This window comes from Erithacus rubecula (assembly GCF_903797595.1).
Source record: "Erithacus rubecula genome assembly, chromosome: 1".
Taxonomy (NCBI): domain Eukaryota; kingdom Metazoa; phylum Chordata; class Aves; order Passeriformes; family Muscicapidae; genus Erithacus; species Erithacus rubecula.
Window position 1 is genome coordinate 46,342,109 of NC_136658.1, and position 13,304 is coordinate 46,355,412.

Sequence of the window (13,304 nt, forward strand, 5' to 3'; positions counted from 1 at the left end):
ACTCTTTTGTCTGAACTCTGTATAGTCCATAAAGAGCTACCTGCTGAGCATCCCAGCTGAGAATGCTAGCATTGGTGCCTAAAAAAAAGGAAGACAAGCTGCTCTCAAAAAGTGTCTCTTCTGTCTGTAGAAAGAGAGTAGATTACTAACTTTCAAATGGTTAACCACAATGGATTCTACTATTGATGTTTTTGTTAGGAGAAAAAACACCCTCTCAGTTGAATGTGCACCTAAGTTTCTTTAAGAGTGACTTACGGTTTTTCCCCCAGTACTGTCTTACTTGGTCCAAAAATAGACAGGTAGCTTTCATCATTACTTTTCCTGCTTGTATATTTTAAATAGGACTTATGTAATTAATATGTAATAGGGCTATTTTCTGGTCTGGGAGCATGAATATTGCTTTTCTGGAAATTATAGAAATGATTTTTAAAGTGCCTCTCTGAAATTTGATCATAGTGGCTCTCAAAGGCTTTGTTTGAATGCCCTGTTCTATATGCACATCCTTCTATAATGCTTAAATAAAGTTTATATGTTAAGTGGAAAAGGTACTTTTGTAGTTAATCTGAGAATCTGTTTCTTGTTTTGCAGAATCCTTACACTGGGACTTGGATTTCTTATTATCCCTTTTCTTCCTGCAAGTAATCTCTTCTTCCGAGTAGGATTTGTTGTTGCAGAGAGAGTCATCTACCTCCCCAGTATTGGATATTGCATTCTCTTTACATATGGATTTAGTCTCTTGAGTAAGCAAGCCAAGAAAAAGGTACCATCAGAATAATCAGTGAAGTTTTTGATGATGAAGCTGTTGAACTGCATGATTTGTTTCTTAACTTGGCTCTCTTTCCTTAAGAAAATCCTTGCTGTGGCAGTGCTTGGAGTCTTGTTGGTGAATGTCATGCGCTGTGCACTCCGCAGCAGCCAGTGGAGATCTGAAGAACAGCTTTTTAGGAGTGCATTGTCTGTGTGCCCTCTGAATGCAAAAGTAAGTCACTCATGGACTTCTAATCCTTTTTTTCTTTTTTTTTTTTTAAGTGTTTTGAAATTTGAGGTCAAGGAGGTGTTATGCATAGTTAATATATTGAGCTACAGTGCTGTTCAGTCTTGCTCGGTTCAGGAATGACATTGACATGTCAGACATCTAAATTACAGTGGTAGCATAGTCAAAATACCAGAAAGTGCAAATTACAATATTGTAATTCAGAGCTTGGAGGTGGGAGTGAGGAGATGAGGGAAAGGGGAGAATGTACTTCAAGAAAGGCATCAAGTCAGATTGGATGTACTGCTAATAAAATCTGTTTAGAAGAATTGTATATATAATTGCAAGTTATTGCAACAAAAATATCAAAACAAGACCAGTAAGTTGTAGCAATGGATTCAACTGAAAAATGTCTATGCTGTATTTAGAATCCTTTCTGGGTACCTTCCAGTGGTATATAAAGCCAGCACAGCTGAGGGACAGAACAGCATATCATCAGTGCAATTGTGGGATGTGGGAGTAAAATGTTGCTCCCACTTCTGCTTTTTTCAGCAGCTGAGCAGGCTAGACTCTTCAGACATGGGCACTGAGGAAAGCTGCAATTTTCCCTGCAGGCTTAGTGAGGGAACAAGTAAGATGGTGGAACTGGATAGGATGCTTCACTGAGCTGAGCAGCAGTGTTCAGCATCAGAACTGACTCCAGCCTCCAACAGAGGTGACCTCCACAGCAGTCCTTTGACAGCCAAGAGTGTGGTCTGTTGGAGCATACCAGTGAGCCCTGATGTTGTGTGAGTTTTAGTAAAGAGACTCTTTGAAGAGTGGGAGTATGCAGCTTGTCAATAAAAATACATTGATTGTTTTAAAATATTAGATTCCTGTAATCTAGAGCAGTATCTGGAAAATACCAATCAAGACACAGGGTTTAAAAAGGAACCTGTGAATGCTCAACTTCACAAAGAGAATGATAAACTTAGCATTTACTGGAATAGAAATACACAACTGTGAGCTGTAAAGAACATTTATGGCAAATATTTGCAACATGGTGGTGTCTTTCAGTATGAGATTTTAATACATAGGAAGGAGCTGTTGTATTTTATTGTGTGGCAGTGGTAGGCAACCATCTTCTTTTTAATGATGACCTCAGTATATCTTGTCTCCTGATGACAAGCGCATACTATAAATGGAGCAAAAGCAATCTGCTTTCTTTGTGTGTAACTCCATCCATCTGCCATGGTAAGAGTGCTTCAGACAGATCCACACTCTGCCTGTGCTCCGAGCTCCTTGGACTCCAGCCATGCCTGGCTGGGGAGCTGGGTGGCTGTGCTCCCACAGCACTGCTTGAGCCGATAAGCTGTGCACAAGCTACTCAACTAATGCAGCTGGTTGAAAGCCAATGAATGTACAGGCAAAATGAGCTTGTGTTTGTCAACACTGGGCACTGTAGGCATGCCTGAGCTGTATTTCTGCTGGTGACAGCTGGTGAGACTGGAAAGCATGAAGATGTGAACAGGGAAAGGATTGTAGGCTCACATTCAAATTTTGCTGAAGGATGTAGCCTTGAAATCATAACAGTAGGGAACTTTTCTAAGCAGGAACATTAGAAAGTCCATGTATGAGAGCTTATCTCTTGTTTTCTTTATGAACTCAGCTATATTGATATAATTTTGACAAAGATAAATGTAAAAATTTGAACCAGGTTTTGTTCTGATCTTCAGTTGTCCTGAAATTTCAGGCTTCCTTTAAAAATGACTCCACAGGACCTTCTTTCAGTGACCCATTTATTCAGTGGGAGGCTGGTGCAGACCACAGAATGGCACACAGATAATAGCTTTTTCTTGTTGTTCTTGGAATATATTAAATATGTGTAATGTGGTCATGCTTTACTTCCACTATGTAGCAAGATCTCAAAATCTCAAATCCTCACCAGCAGAAAAAGCTGTTCATGTTTTGTCATACAGCTATTTTCAATTCCAAATTGTCCATATGGGAAGTACAGAGTAAACTTACCCTAATTTTAAATAACAAGTAGTAACAGCACTGCCTTGTCTAATTTCAAGACTCATTTATTTAAACATAGATAAAAATGAGGAAAATGCATTAAATGAGATTATCTGGCACAGTAGTAAATCTGGTGCCTTGAGTGGTGACACATCTGGATAAAGAGGATGACATTTAAGATCAACTTTAATAAACATTGCCCAGTGACTTTAAAATGTATTGGAAATAATCAGGTACCATAATGAAGCTACAAATATTTTGACCTCTAAAAAAGTTCCCAATACAGATTTTTAAATGTTTTAAATATTTTAAAATTTATTTTATATATGTATGTATGTATCTGTGTATTATACATATTGCTTGGCTGGGTGAGTGGGTGTTTTTAAGAGAGAGAGAAACAAGTATGTAACAGATCTTGATTAAAGAGCATGTCACACATTTGAACCTGTGTGGCCCTGCACTCAGATTGGTTTCAAAGCTCTATTAGACTGAAGTACACATTTTTAATGCATTTGGCAGTATTTTCCTTAGCTGAACAGGAGGTGCCTGTATATTGAGTCCACTTTTCCTACCACTTTTTTTCATACTGTATGGATTGGATTCTTCTCCTGGGGAGAAGCAGCTGTTTCTTTTAGTATGTGGTTCCTCACCTTGGATTAAAGAGACACATAAGTCAGAAGGACTGTATCCTAGATTTCTGTCTTTCTCTCCATGGATGATAGATAAAGAAGTTCTGACTACTAGAGCAGACGTGGATACATAAGATTATGTGAGATTTTGATACTGTCCTACTGCTGTTCACTATTTTAAGACATTGCTGGATTGCTTCTCACCTTCTGAAATCATTACACATTGTTTCTTTTCATTTTAAAGATTATTCCCAAAAATGCTTATCTTGCTGCCTTTATTTTTTGGTGTTGGAAATGTTTGCACTGTTGGAAGAACTGTTATTTTTTTTCCTCAGCATTTAGAAAAGCCATAGCAGTTAAGAATCTGGAGATGGTCTTTATTCCTGGATGACTTCCTCTCATTGATTATCCAAATAAATAATTGCAGTTACATTGTTGCATACATGGGAAATAGCCAGCTTTTTTTTTCCCCTAGATTTGAAACAACTGAATTTAAATGATTGCAAATTGTTGTTATTTTGTATGTAATCTCTATATTCTCCTTGCTAGTGGCCTTTCTTTAAAGGATAGAAATTAATTAATGTAATTTTTGAAAAGCCTTTTCAGTAGCAACTTTTCTGCAGTAATAAGGCAGGAAGTTAAAATACTCCCAACATAATGTTGCTATCTGCTTTGACATACCAGAGTAAGTAACTTCAAAATTTATGCTTTATGCAAACTCCAGCCCTTATAGATAAAGTTTGTCAGAGATGAGCTATGCTAATACTGAAAATGTAAAATAAGTTTGTGAGGTTGGTTTCTATTTATTTAAAGGTCCTGTAAAACCTCTTTGTTAGAGAACAAGATTTAATGCTGCCTGAGGATCTGATCTTTGATCCTTAAGGAAGCTGATCTACAGGGCATTTCCTTTAGATATTTAGATTTTTTTCTCTATGCTATATATTAAAGGGGGATTATTTTCTGAGGAATTTAACTCAAGTCCTGTGGGCTGTGCTTACATGGGCTATTTGCAGTGTTTTGCCATAATTTTAGATGTCAAGTTTTCTGTGTACATGCAGTCATGCAGAAGAACCTTTAGACAACATTAGATACATGAAAGAGATGTGAATATCAAAAAAGCTTTGTTTTATTATTACTTGGAAAACAGAGTTTTAGTAGCAGAAGAAAAAGATTGATGACAGGAGCTGGCATTGAGCAGAGACATCTGCACGTTCCTGGGGAAATTTTGACATCTGTGCTTTGCTTTCATCCTTTTCAGCAAATGTTCATATTTGCTGAAAAAGAGATTATAAGCAGCTAGGAAAAGAGAGTAAAATTGGTGATAATAGTAGTGCTCCAACTGGGAGGATGGACCTCCAAGAAGATATTACATTTCAATTTCTTCCTGCTCTGCTTTGAGGGAAAATAAAAGCAAAAATTCAGTCTGGCAATAATTTAATTTTTGTACAGGGAAATGTTTGGGGTTTTTTTCTCTCCTTGTTTAAATTTAACATTTAAATAATGTATATCTGGCACAGAGTAATATATAGTGCTTTGTCTTTTTTCTAATGGCTTCTTAGGCTGATTGAGTATTGAACAGATAAATATACAGAGCCTGTTCCTTGCCTAGGCTCTAGTGCCATGGTTATGTTAACTTAACACATGCCTGTTGAGAGAGTAGGTTCTACCCTGGGGTATTTATACCTGATCTCTTAGGTTTCAGAGAATACTGTGTTGTTATGCATGCCTGAGAAATGCTCCTTTTAGAGCTATTACTGTAAGGTAATTGCCTGTCTAAGATTGATGAAGGATCATCTGGGTATAATGTAATACGTCATTTCAAGTTAATATTTAATCATTTAATAATGAAGGGCTCTTAAATGTTTAACCAGGAAAGGAAAATCTTCCCTCTCAGGCTGGCATGCACAATACCAGTCAAAAACAGAAGAACCACACCTCTGGAGATGAAATTTTAAACAACTCACTGGCCCCTCATTATTACAGACCAGGTTCTTGCCACCCAGTTGTACAGAGACAGCGCTTGTGTCCCTGTGTTGTGCAGGAGAGTCACAGCCTTGTGCTCAGCAGACTGCAGGTGGTTACTGCTCTGAGTGAGCTAAAGGCTGACTTGGCATCTGGCTGCTGTGGCCACTGGAGTGAGAGGCACAGCTGGATGGCAGAAGTAACCTGCACCTCTCAAATGACTGTGTGTGCCTGGAAACCCTTTGCTGCCTCTGTTCTTAAGAGCAGGATGTTACTGCATCTTATAACCCATTGCAGAACTGGTTTTGTCATTGGGTATTTATGGGAGGCTGGGCACTTCTTTTGGTTTGTTTGGTTTCAGGCTTTTGTCCTCTTCCCTTCTTTGGACCACCATATTAAGAGGAACTAAAGCTACAATTTCATCTCCAGGGAAATTAGAAAACTTACATACAGCAAGGAACCCTTCATTTTTGGGGGTATTGTGTAGAAACATCATTTCCTTTCACACAGGAGCTATAGCTGAGGACAAAAGAAATACACTATTGAAAATGCTAATAGTTTATTTAAATAGTTGTGCTATCAGTTTTAATAGACTATAATACATATTTTTAGTTCAGTTCACAAAATGTCCATGTGTTCTTAATATTTCATTTGATGTTTTGACTTGAGAGAATTGATATCTCTCAGTTTTCTTCAGACTGCACAGTTCTGTTTACATGAGAAAAAGATCCTTTCTCTGGTACTTTTACGGGGGAAATGGATGTGAAGGTACTACATGGTTTAAAAAAAAAACTGTGGAAAACAGAAAAGTGAAGTGCTCTTTCCTAACACAAGATAGCTGACATGTGAAAGACTGAGTGGTTGGTGTACACCAAGATTCTTCTCATCTGCTCTGTCCCGGTCTTCAGTCAAATTTCATTTTGTAAAGCTTCTTAAAGAATGCAATTTAATCAAGTTAAATGTAATTTTGTTTGCTGATATTGAAAGGTAAAGTTATGTACTTCAATGGCTAACATCCAGTTCTCAGTGAAATCTTCAAGTATTTCTTCTGTGTTGCCACAATTTATCTTTTATCTGAGTAAAATTTGAATACGTGAACTTCATACATAATCAGAGCAATCCAATTTGGTAAGAATGTTAGTGTTCTGAAAAAATTCTGGAAGAGATATATAAATAGGATTTAGTCCTGAGAAACATCTTTCAGGCTACTTCATTTTACTTTAATGACTCCTGGAAAAATGCTGCTCTATCTTTTTGTCTTTTTTGACATTGTCAATGGATCTTTGGTTATTTCTTGATGTAAATGTACCATTCTGTTGCTTTTTTCTATGAGCCTTGTCATATTTTTATGAATGTACAGTAGAGTGCCAGGATATTTTTCTTTGTGAAAGCTGTGCTAGAACTTTTTTCATGGATGCTGTGCTTTTATGGGATGCTGAATTTCTGTGCTATTTTGTATCTTACAGTGTGAGGAGCTGCCTCTGTGCATGCTTAATAAGCTTTATAGCATCTCTACTCTCCTTGAAACCAGTGAAAATACTTTTTCTCCCATTTGGAAAAGTATGGAAAATGTCCTTAGCATTTGTTGATGGCATGGTACTGCATAGTTAGAATCATATAGGGATGAAATTCAACAATTAAATACCATAAGTACTAGGCTCCAACAATCATATGTTCTGGATCAGTAGGTCCCAGATACTGTGTCAATCAAGATACTGCAATCAGGATTTTTCAGTTAATGGACATATCAGATATAATCCTTTTTTGAATGTGGAAGGTGAATTAGACCTACCTAAGTGCATGATAAATCTATCTTCTTGGACTTCAATCTGAAGTTATTCCTGTATAGTGTTTTGAAATTATATTTTTTTAAAAATTTGGAAAATATTACCATGTGTTTGTTTTAGATGAAGTATATATAATTTGATTTCAAATAGTAAAGTAATCTAAATAATGATTCCAGGTTTGGGTGCTGAGAAACCTCTTTTCAAGTGTACTCAAAAGTACTCACAGTACTTTTCAACCAGGTAACATAATGTTCTGAGATTTGTCTTAAAGTGAGATTTGAGATGTCTTCCAACTCAGATTTGTCCTGAAATATATTTATTCCTATTTATTCTTGCCATAAATTAGGTTGATGCATCTTTTCCCTGTAGTCTGAAAGTTCTAAATCCTTCCTTCATTCTTCAGTTTTTAACAGGCAAAGTCTTCAACATGTTGGTATACATATTATTTCAGAAATGCTCTTTGATACATTTTTATCTTAAGACAATAATTGTGCCTGTCTGTTACCTTTTGTTTGGTTTTTTTTTTTAAATGTTGAGTTTCTCTAGTTTATGCTATAATGAAAACAAAGTTTGACACATTGCTGTAGTGTTCCTTCTGCTATGATAGATTTGATTTGAGTCAAACTTTCTCTTACCTAGCAAATAAACTAAATTAAGAGCAGGAGGCCTCCATACAAAGTGCCTTGTGAAAGGTGTGGCGACCTCATTTATAAAGCTAGGAAGTGAATAATCTCTCTTAAATAGCTGGAATAGGTAAAAACCTCAGATTTTGTTTTACTGTCTTCATTGTATGAATTATCCAATCTTAAGTATCCACCTGCACCAAAAGCCAGCAGTGAATGACACAAGTGCTGACTGCTTCTTTTTGGAAAAAGAATTTTTAGCTACTTGGTTCCATAAAATATCTGACTCTGTGGCATCTGGTGGAATATCCATCTGTCTTTTCAGGTGCACTACAATGTTGGCAAAAACCTGGCTGACAAAGGAAATCAAAGTGCTGCAATCAAATACTACAGAGAAGCCGTAAGGTATTAGAAATTTTACTGCTTTAATGATCTGTACTAAAATTGCTTTCATGTTTAACATGAAGAAAATGCTTAGGTACTCATTTTCATGTTCTGCAGCATTGCAGAGCTAGCAATTTGCATATATTAATACATGTCCATACATAATAATAATCTCTTAAATTTTAAATTTTAGGTTGAATCCAAAATATGTGCATGCCATGAACAACCTTGGAAATATTCTGAAAGAAAGAAATGAGCTCCATGAAGCAGAGGAGTTGCTGTCCTTAGCTGTACAAATACAGTACGTTTAGACCAATGCTAAGCAGTGTTTTGCACCGAGCCAAAATGATACAATAGGATCTTGTGTTTCAAAGGCTTAATTGTCCTCCTCTCTCGGTGTTTTTTTCCCCCAATTTGCCCAGACCTGATTTTGCTGCTGCATGGATGAATCTAGGAATAGTGCAGAACAGTTTAAGAAGGTTTGAAGAGGCAGAGCAAAGCTACTGGACAGCAATTAAACACAGAAAAAAATACCCAGATTGTTACTACAATTTAGGACGATTGGTAAGTGCTTTTGAATAAATGATAGCTGTGACTGGAATCTGTGTGTCCTTGTGTGTAGATAGATAGATTGATTGATTGATTGATTTATATAATTCTGATGTACTGTTAAAAGTTGATAGTTATCCCAGTTTGCTTATATTGTATTTTAGGGTGATTTCATGCTTTTCCTATTGCTTTCCCAGTATACTTCTTCCAGACAACCTTTGGTAATCCTACTTTATCAAATAAAGACATGTAAACAAAAATACAGATTGTTAAAGGTATTATTAATCATTTCCCAATATTAGACTGTTTTGCATCCATTAGTACATTGTTAGCTAGTAGAACTATGCCAAAAAATTCAAATTATGTTTTTCTGGAAATAAGTACATTAAATATTTACTAAATCTCATGTGTAGATTTCTAAATTGTATGCTGTTTCTTCTTCACTTGTCAATTAATAATAGGAAAGTAAAGCAAGTAATAGCAAAATTACTGGATTTTTCTTTTGTTCTAGTATGCGGATTTGAATCGCCATATAGATGCATTGAATGCATGGAGGAATGCTACAGTCCTGAAACCAGAGCACAGTTTGGCTTGGAACAATATGATAATATTGCTTGATAACACAGGTGAAGGTCTATTTGAATGTTTTAATGAATAATTCATTGTCTAGGAATACTTAAAACTTTATCTTTTTTTATCTAGAAGGATTTCTACCTCTTCTTTGGCTACCCAGACACTCTCTAATAAGAATGCCTTCTGACTCAGTGATTTTAAAGCATCACTTGAAATCCAGCCCATCAATTGAATTTCTGATACTTAGTTGAAATGCCATCATTGTGCAAGCATGTTTGTATTATAGGTTAAATTCCAGAACATATTAATCTCTGCTTTGTTGTTCTTCTGAAGGTGTTATCTGTTGAAACAAAATTAAGATATTCTGTTGCCTTAGTCTGCAGGATTTTACATTTGTGTGTGTGTGTAATTCCTTGCTTTCTCAAAAAAATTATGCAGTCAGCCATTTGTAAAATATGTGTGCTTCCAGCATGAAAAGTACCTAATAAGGCTGTGTTAAAACATGCTTTCTCTTTTTCCACTACCTGGGCTCCCAGGCAATCTAGCTCAAGCAGAAGCAGTTGGAAGAGAAGCCCTGGAATTAATACCTAATGATCATTCCCTTATGTTTTCCTTGGCTAATGTACTGGGGAAATCACAAAAATATAAGGTAGGTAACTGGAGCTTTTTGACTCTTTGTGTTGGTCTAGTTGGGCTTTTTCCCTTAATTAAACCCCATCTATGTTTTTTGTAGAAACCATTTGAGGAGATCATTGTGGACTATGACTTAGATAAGATTCCAGTGCCCTTTTCTATCACAGTACTGGTGTGTGATTCTGTCTTGAGCTTATCCCTCGTTATTTTAGATGCCTGGGTTACAAATGTTGCTGCCCTACACTATGTCAGTGGTCAGTGGAGAGAAATAGGCTCCTAAGCACACTAGAGGGCAGTTAGGGTCTTGTGTTGCTTCACTGCAAGGGAGAGAGCCTGCATTGAGACCTCATTTCAGGAACTCAAATTAGATGGGACTAGTCCTTGTGCTTTTGCTATGTATTCTGTGAATATATGCATATATAGATAAGAATTCCAGCCTTTTTGTCTTGGGCACACTCTAGAATATAGTAATATGAACTTACTAATCCTGGGTGATCTCAGAATACTACAAGAGAAAGTACACACATTGTTCAGTGTACTGAACTTTCTCTTGGATGCACAGCCTGTGACTGATACCTCAGCATTAGCTACCTTTATTTGCAAGTACTAAATGTAATTAAACTGATGAGAATTACTTGCTTACCAAAGGGAATTGTATAAGCAGACAGAGAATAAATTATACACATTTAATGTAGTCAGTTGTTTAAACTGACTCTATAATCAGTGATTTATGTATGTGATAGGGACAAATTAATAATCAAATTCTTGGTGTTCCTTAGAAAAACATCATTTACTGAACCTTTTTTAGGTTTTTTTAGGCTTTTAAGGGGTTTGATGTCTTTTCTATAACAGCACTGCAGGAACATCCTCACTTATATACAAAGTAAGAAGATTCTATTATATGAAACTTGAGAAGAGGTAATGACCTAAGTTGCACCAGGAAAGGTTTAAATTAGATATTAGGAAATTTTTTGCACAAAAGACATTAGAAAACATTGGATCAGATTTCCCAGGAAATGGTGCAGTCACCATCCCTGGAAATGCTCAAAAAATATATGGATATGGCACTTGAGGAGATGGTTTAATGGTGAACATGCTGCTGTTGTGGGGTTAACAGCTGGACCTCATGATCTTAAAAGTCTTTTCCAACTTTATAATAAGTCCATGATTCTCAAAATACATGTATTTGTCCAGTAGTTACTCTTTTTCTAGACTGGCTGGAATTTTTCCTGGACATACTAATTCTATTCTCTCCCCACCTGAGACTGTTATAAAATATATATTTTAGGTTAGTTTAACAAAGTTCCAGAAGGATACAAATTAACATCCAGAATGCATAAGATATGAGATTATGGAGGAGGTAATTGCTAGAATTATTTTGGTGAGTCAGGCCTGTGGAAGAATAGAGGATTTTATAGTCATTCATCAGGAAGAATATGTAGCATGATAGAATGAAGAGCATTCATAATGAAATAAAGTTGAAAAAATGAAAACAAGCTAGAAAACTTCTCCAGGTGTAGGAGAGACAAGTCTGTCTTAGTGGATTTTAAAAATAAAAAAGAAGATAGTGATTTTGATTGCCAGCCCTGAAAGGTGATTATGCTGCAGGAGGACGTGTTGGAGACAAAGCTGAAGTAAGGGTAGGGGAAAGTGCAGCTTTTAAGTCCACATTGTGAAAAAAACAAAAGGAACAGTAGAGCCCAGGAAAAAAGCAGAGCACCAGTGCATGTTTTAATAGTTCAATATGGAGTAGTATGTTTGTGCAGAGCTTAACTAGTCCCTTAAAACTGATGGGTTATAACAGGGAGAGCAAATTAAGGGAACTGGAAAGTGGGCTCACTTACAAAGGCAAGTGATATCATCAGCTGTATTTGGCATTGCCTGGAAAGAGGAGATGCAGATTTGTTTGTAATGGGAGAATGCTTACTGACAAAAAAAAAACATGAAAAATTCAGATTTCTTGTCTACACCCTCACCATGTAAAAACAGGGAAGTGGATGGCTCCTCAAGGATTTTTATTGAATGGAATTGGAGGGGAGGAACGGGGGATGGAGACTGTCAAGGTGATGGAGGTAATTTCCAGAGTGCTGCCTGGCTGTGTCCGATGTGCTGTATAACCTCAGGCATTTAATTTATTAGGTTACTCGTTATGTGTTTGTATAAAAGTTGCTACTATGTTGGCTCTGTTGCAGCAAAGGAAGATTTGTTCTGGGGTTTTTTGTTATCTCCTATTTTAAAAGACATTTAGTCAAAAAGGTTTTATTATGTTGTGAGAGATTTCCTTCCAATAAGCACACAACATTATCCTCCTTCCAATAAGCACACATTTTCCTTTAGTTTCAAATGCACTTTGATTTTCAGCAGAAGATAGGTTTCCTACGTCACAAAAAAATTTTAAAATAGCTCTTTATTTTTTGTTTGTATCTAACAATGAATGTTTTATTGTTCCAGAGAGAAAATGGCATAAAGGATGAGCTGTTTCTGTGGTTTTGTTTGGGTTTTTTAATTAACATCTGTTATACCAAGTTAGATTCTCCTTTAAATGGTTGTTCTTATCTCAACTGATGAAGGACCAAGCTATCTTTAGTTCTTTTAAAAAGATGTGTGCTGTATTTTTGTTGTACATACATCTATGCTTTTTCTGTAAAAAGTGCAATAAATTGAAACCATTCAGCATTTTTTTTGTATTTGAAATAAAGCCAGACTACAATTTTGGGCCCTGGCAGCAGATGGAATGCAGTGTGCTTACCCCAAGCCTTTGCTATATGCAAGCTGCAACTTTCTTGGCAACACTTGAAGATTTGGCAAGATGCAGCAATTTGAAATACCACTGATGCACTGGAATGTATATTTACTCCATATATCCACAGTAATATGAATATGATGCACCTTAAATAGCCTTTAATAAACCACTATGCTTCTACTAGCTGCTGAGCAAAGTAGTGGCGATAAAAATATTCTCAGCATGGAGTTGAAGATGTATGGTAATGGCATCCAGCTCTTGAATATCTATTTCATTAAATTATCTGCAAGTGCATTGCACATGTTGTCCCACTGTGCTTCAGCAGTGAAAGGATGCAAGTCTGTACATTAGGTGCTCCTCCTCTGTGTAGGTGGCAACTTTTAGGCATAAGGCTGATTTAAATGATCAGCATATATTTCACTTTGATTGTTGTTAACCTACCCAGTGAGA

The 13,304-nt window shown here is 36.4% G+C and overlaps 1 protein-coding gene across 4 annotated transcripts in view; it reads left to right on the forward strand.

Annotated features, from left to right (window-relative positions):
* TMTC4 (transmembrane O-mannosyltransferase targeting cadherins 4) overlaps positions 1-13,304 on the forward strand; it is a 54,862-nt gene that overhangs the window by 33,097 nt on the left and 8,461 nt on the right. For all 4 annotated transcript variants that reach the window (XM_079323591.1, XM_079323592.1, XM_079323594.1 and 1 more), the window contains 7 exons: positions 589-760; positions 848-979; positions 8,298-8,377; positions 8,550-8,657; positions 8,779-8,920; positions 9,417-9,531; positions 10,015-10,127. In XM_079323591.1, the coding sequence (XP_079179717.1) occupies positions 589-760; positions 848-979; positions 8,298-8,377; positions 8,550-8,657; positions 8,779-8,920; positions 9,417-9,531; positions 10,015-10,127 (862 nt within the window). The remainder of the gene's footprint in view (positions 1-588; positions 761-847; positions 980-8,297; positions 8,378-8,549; positions 8,658-8,778; positions 8,921-9,416; positions 9,532-10,014; positions 10,128-13,304) is intronic.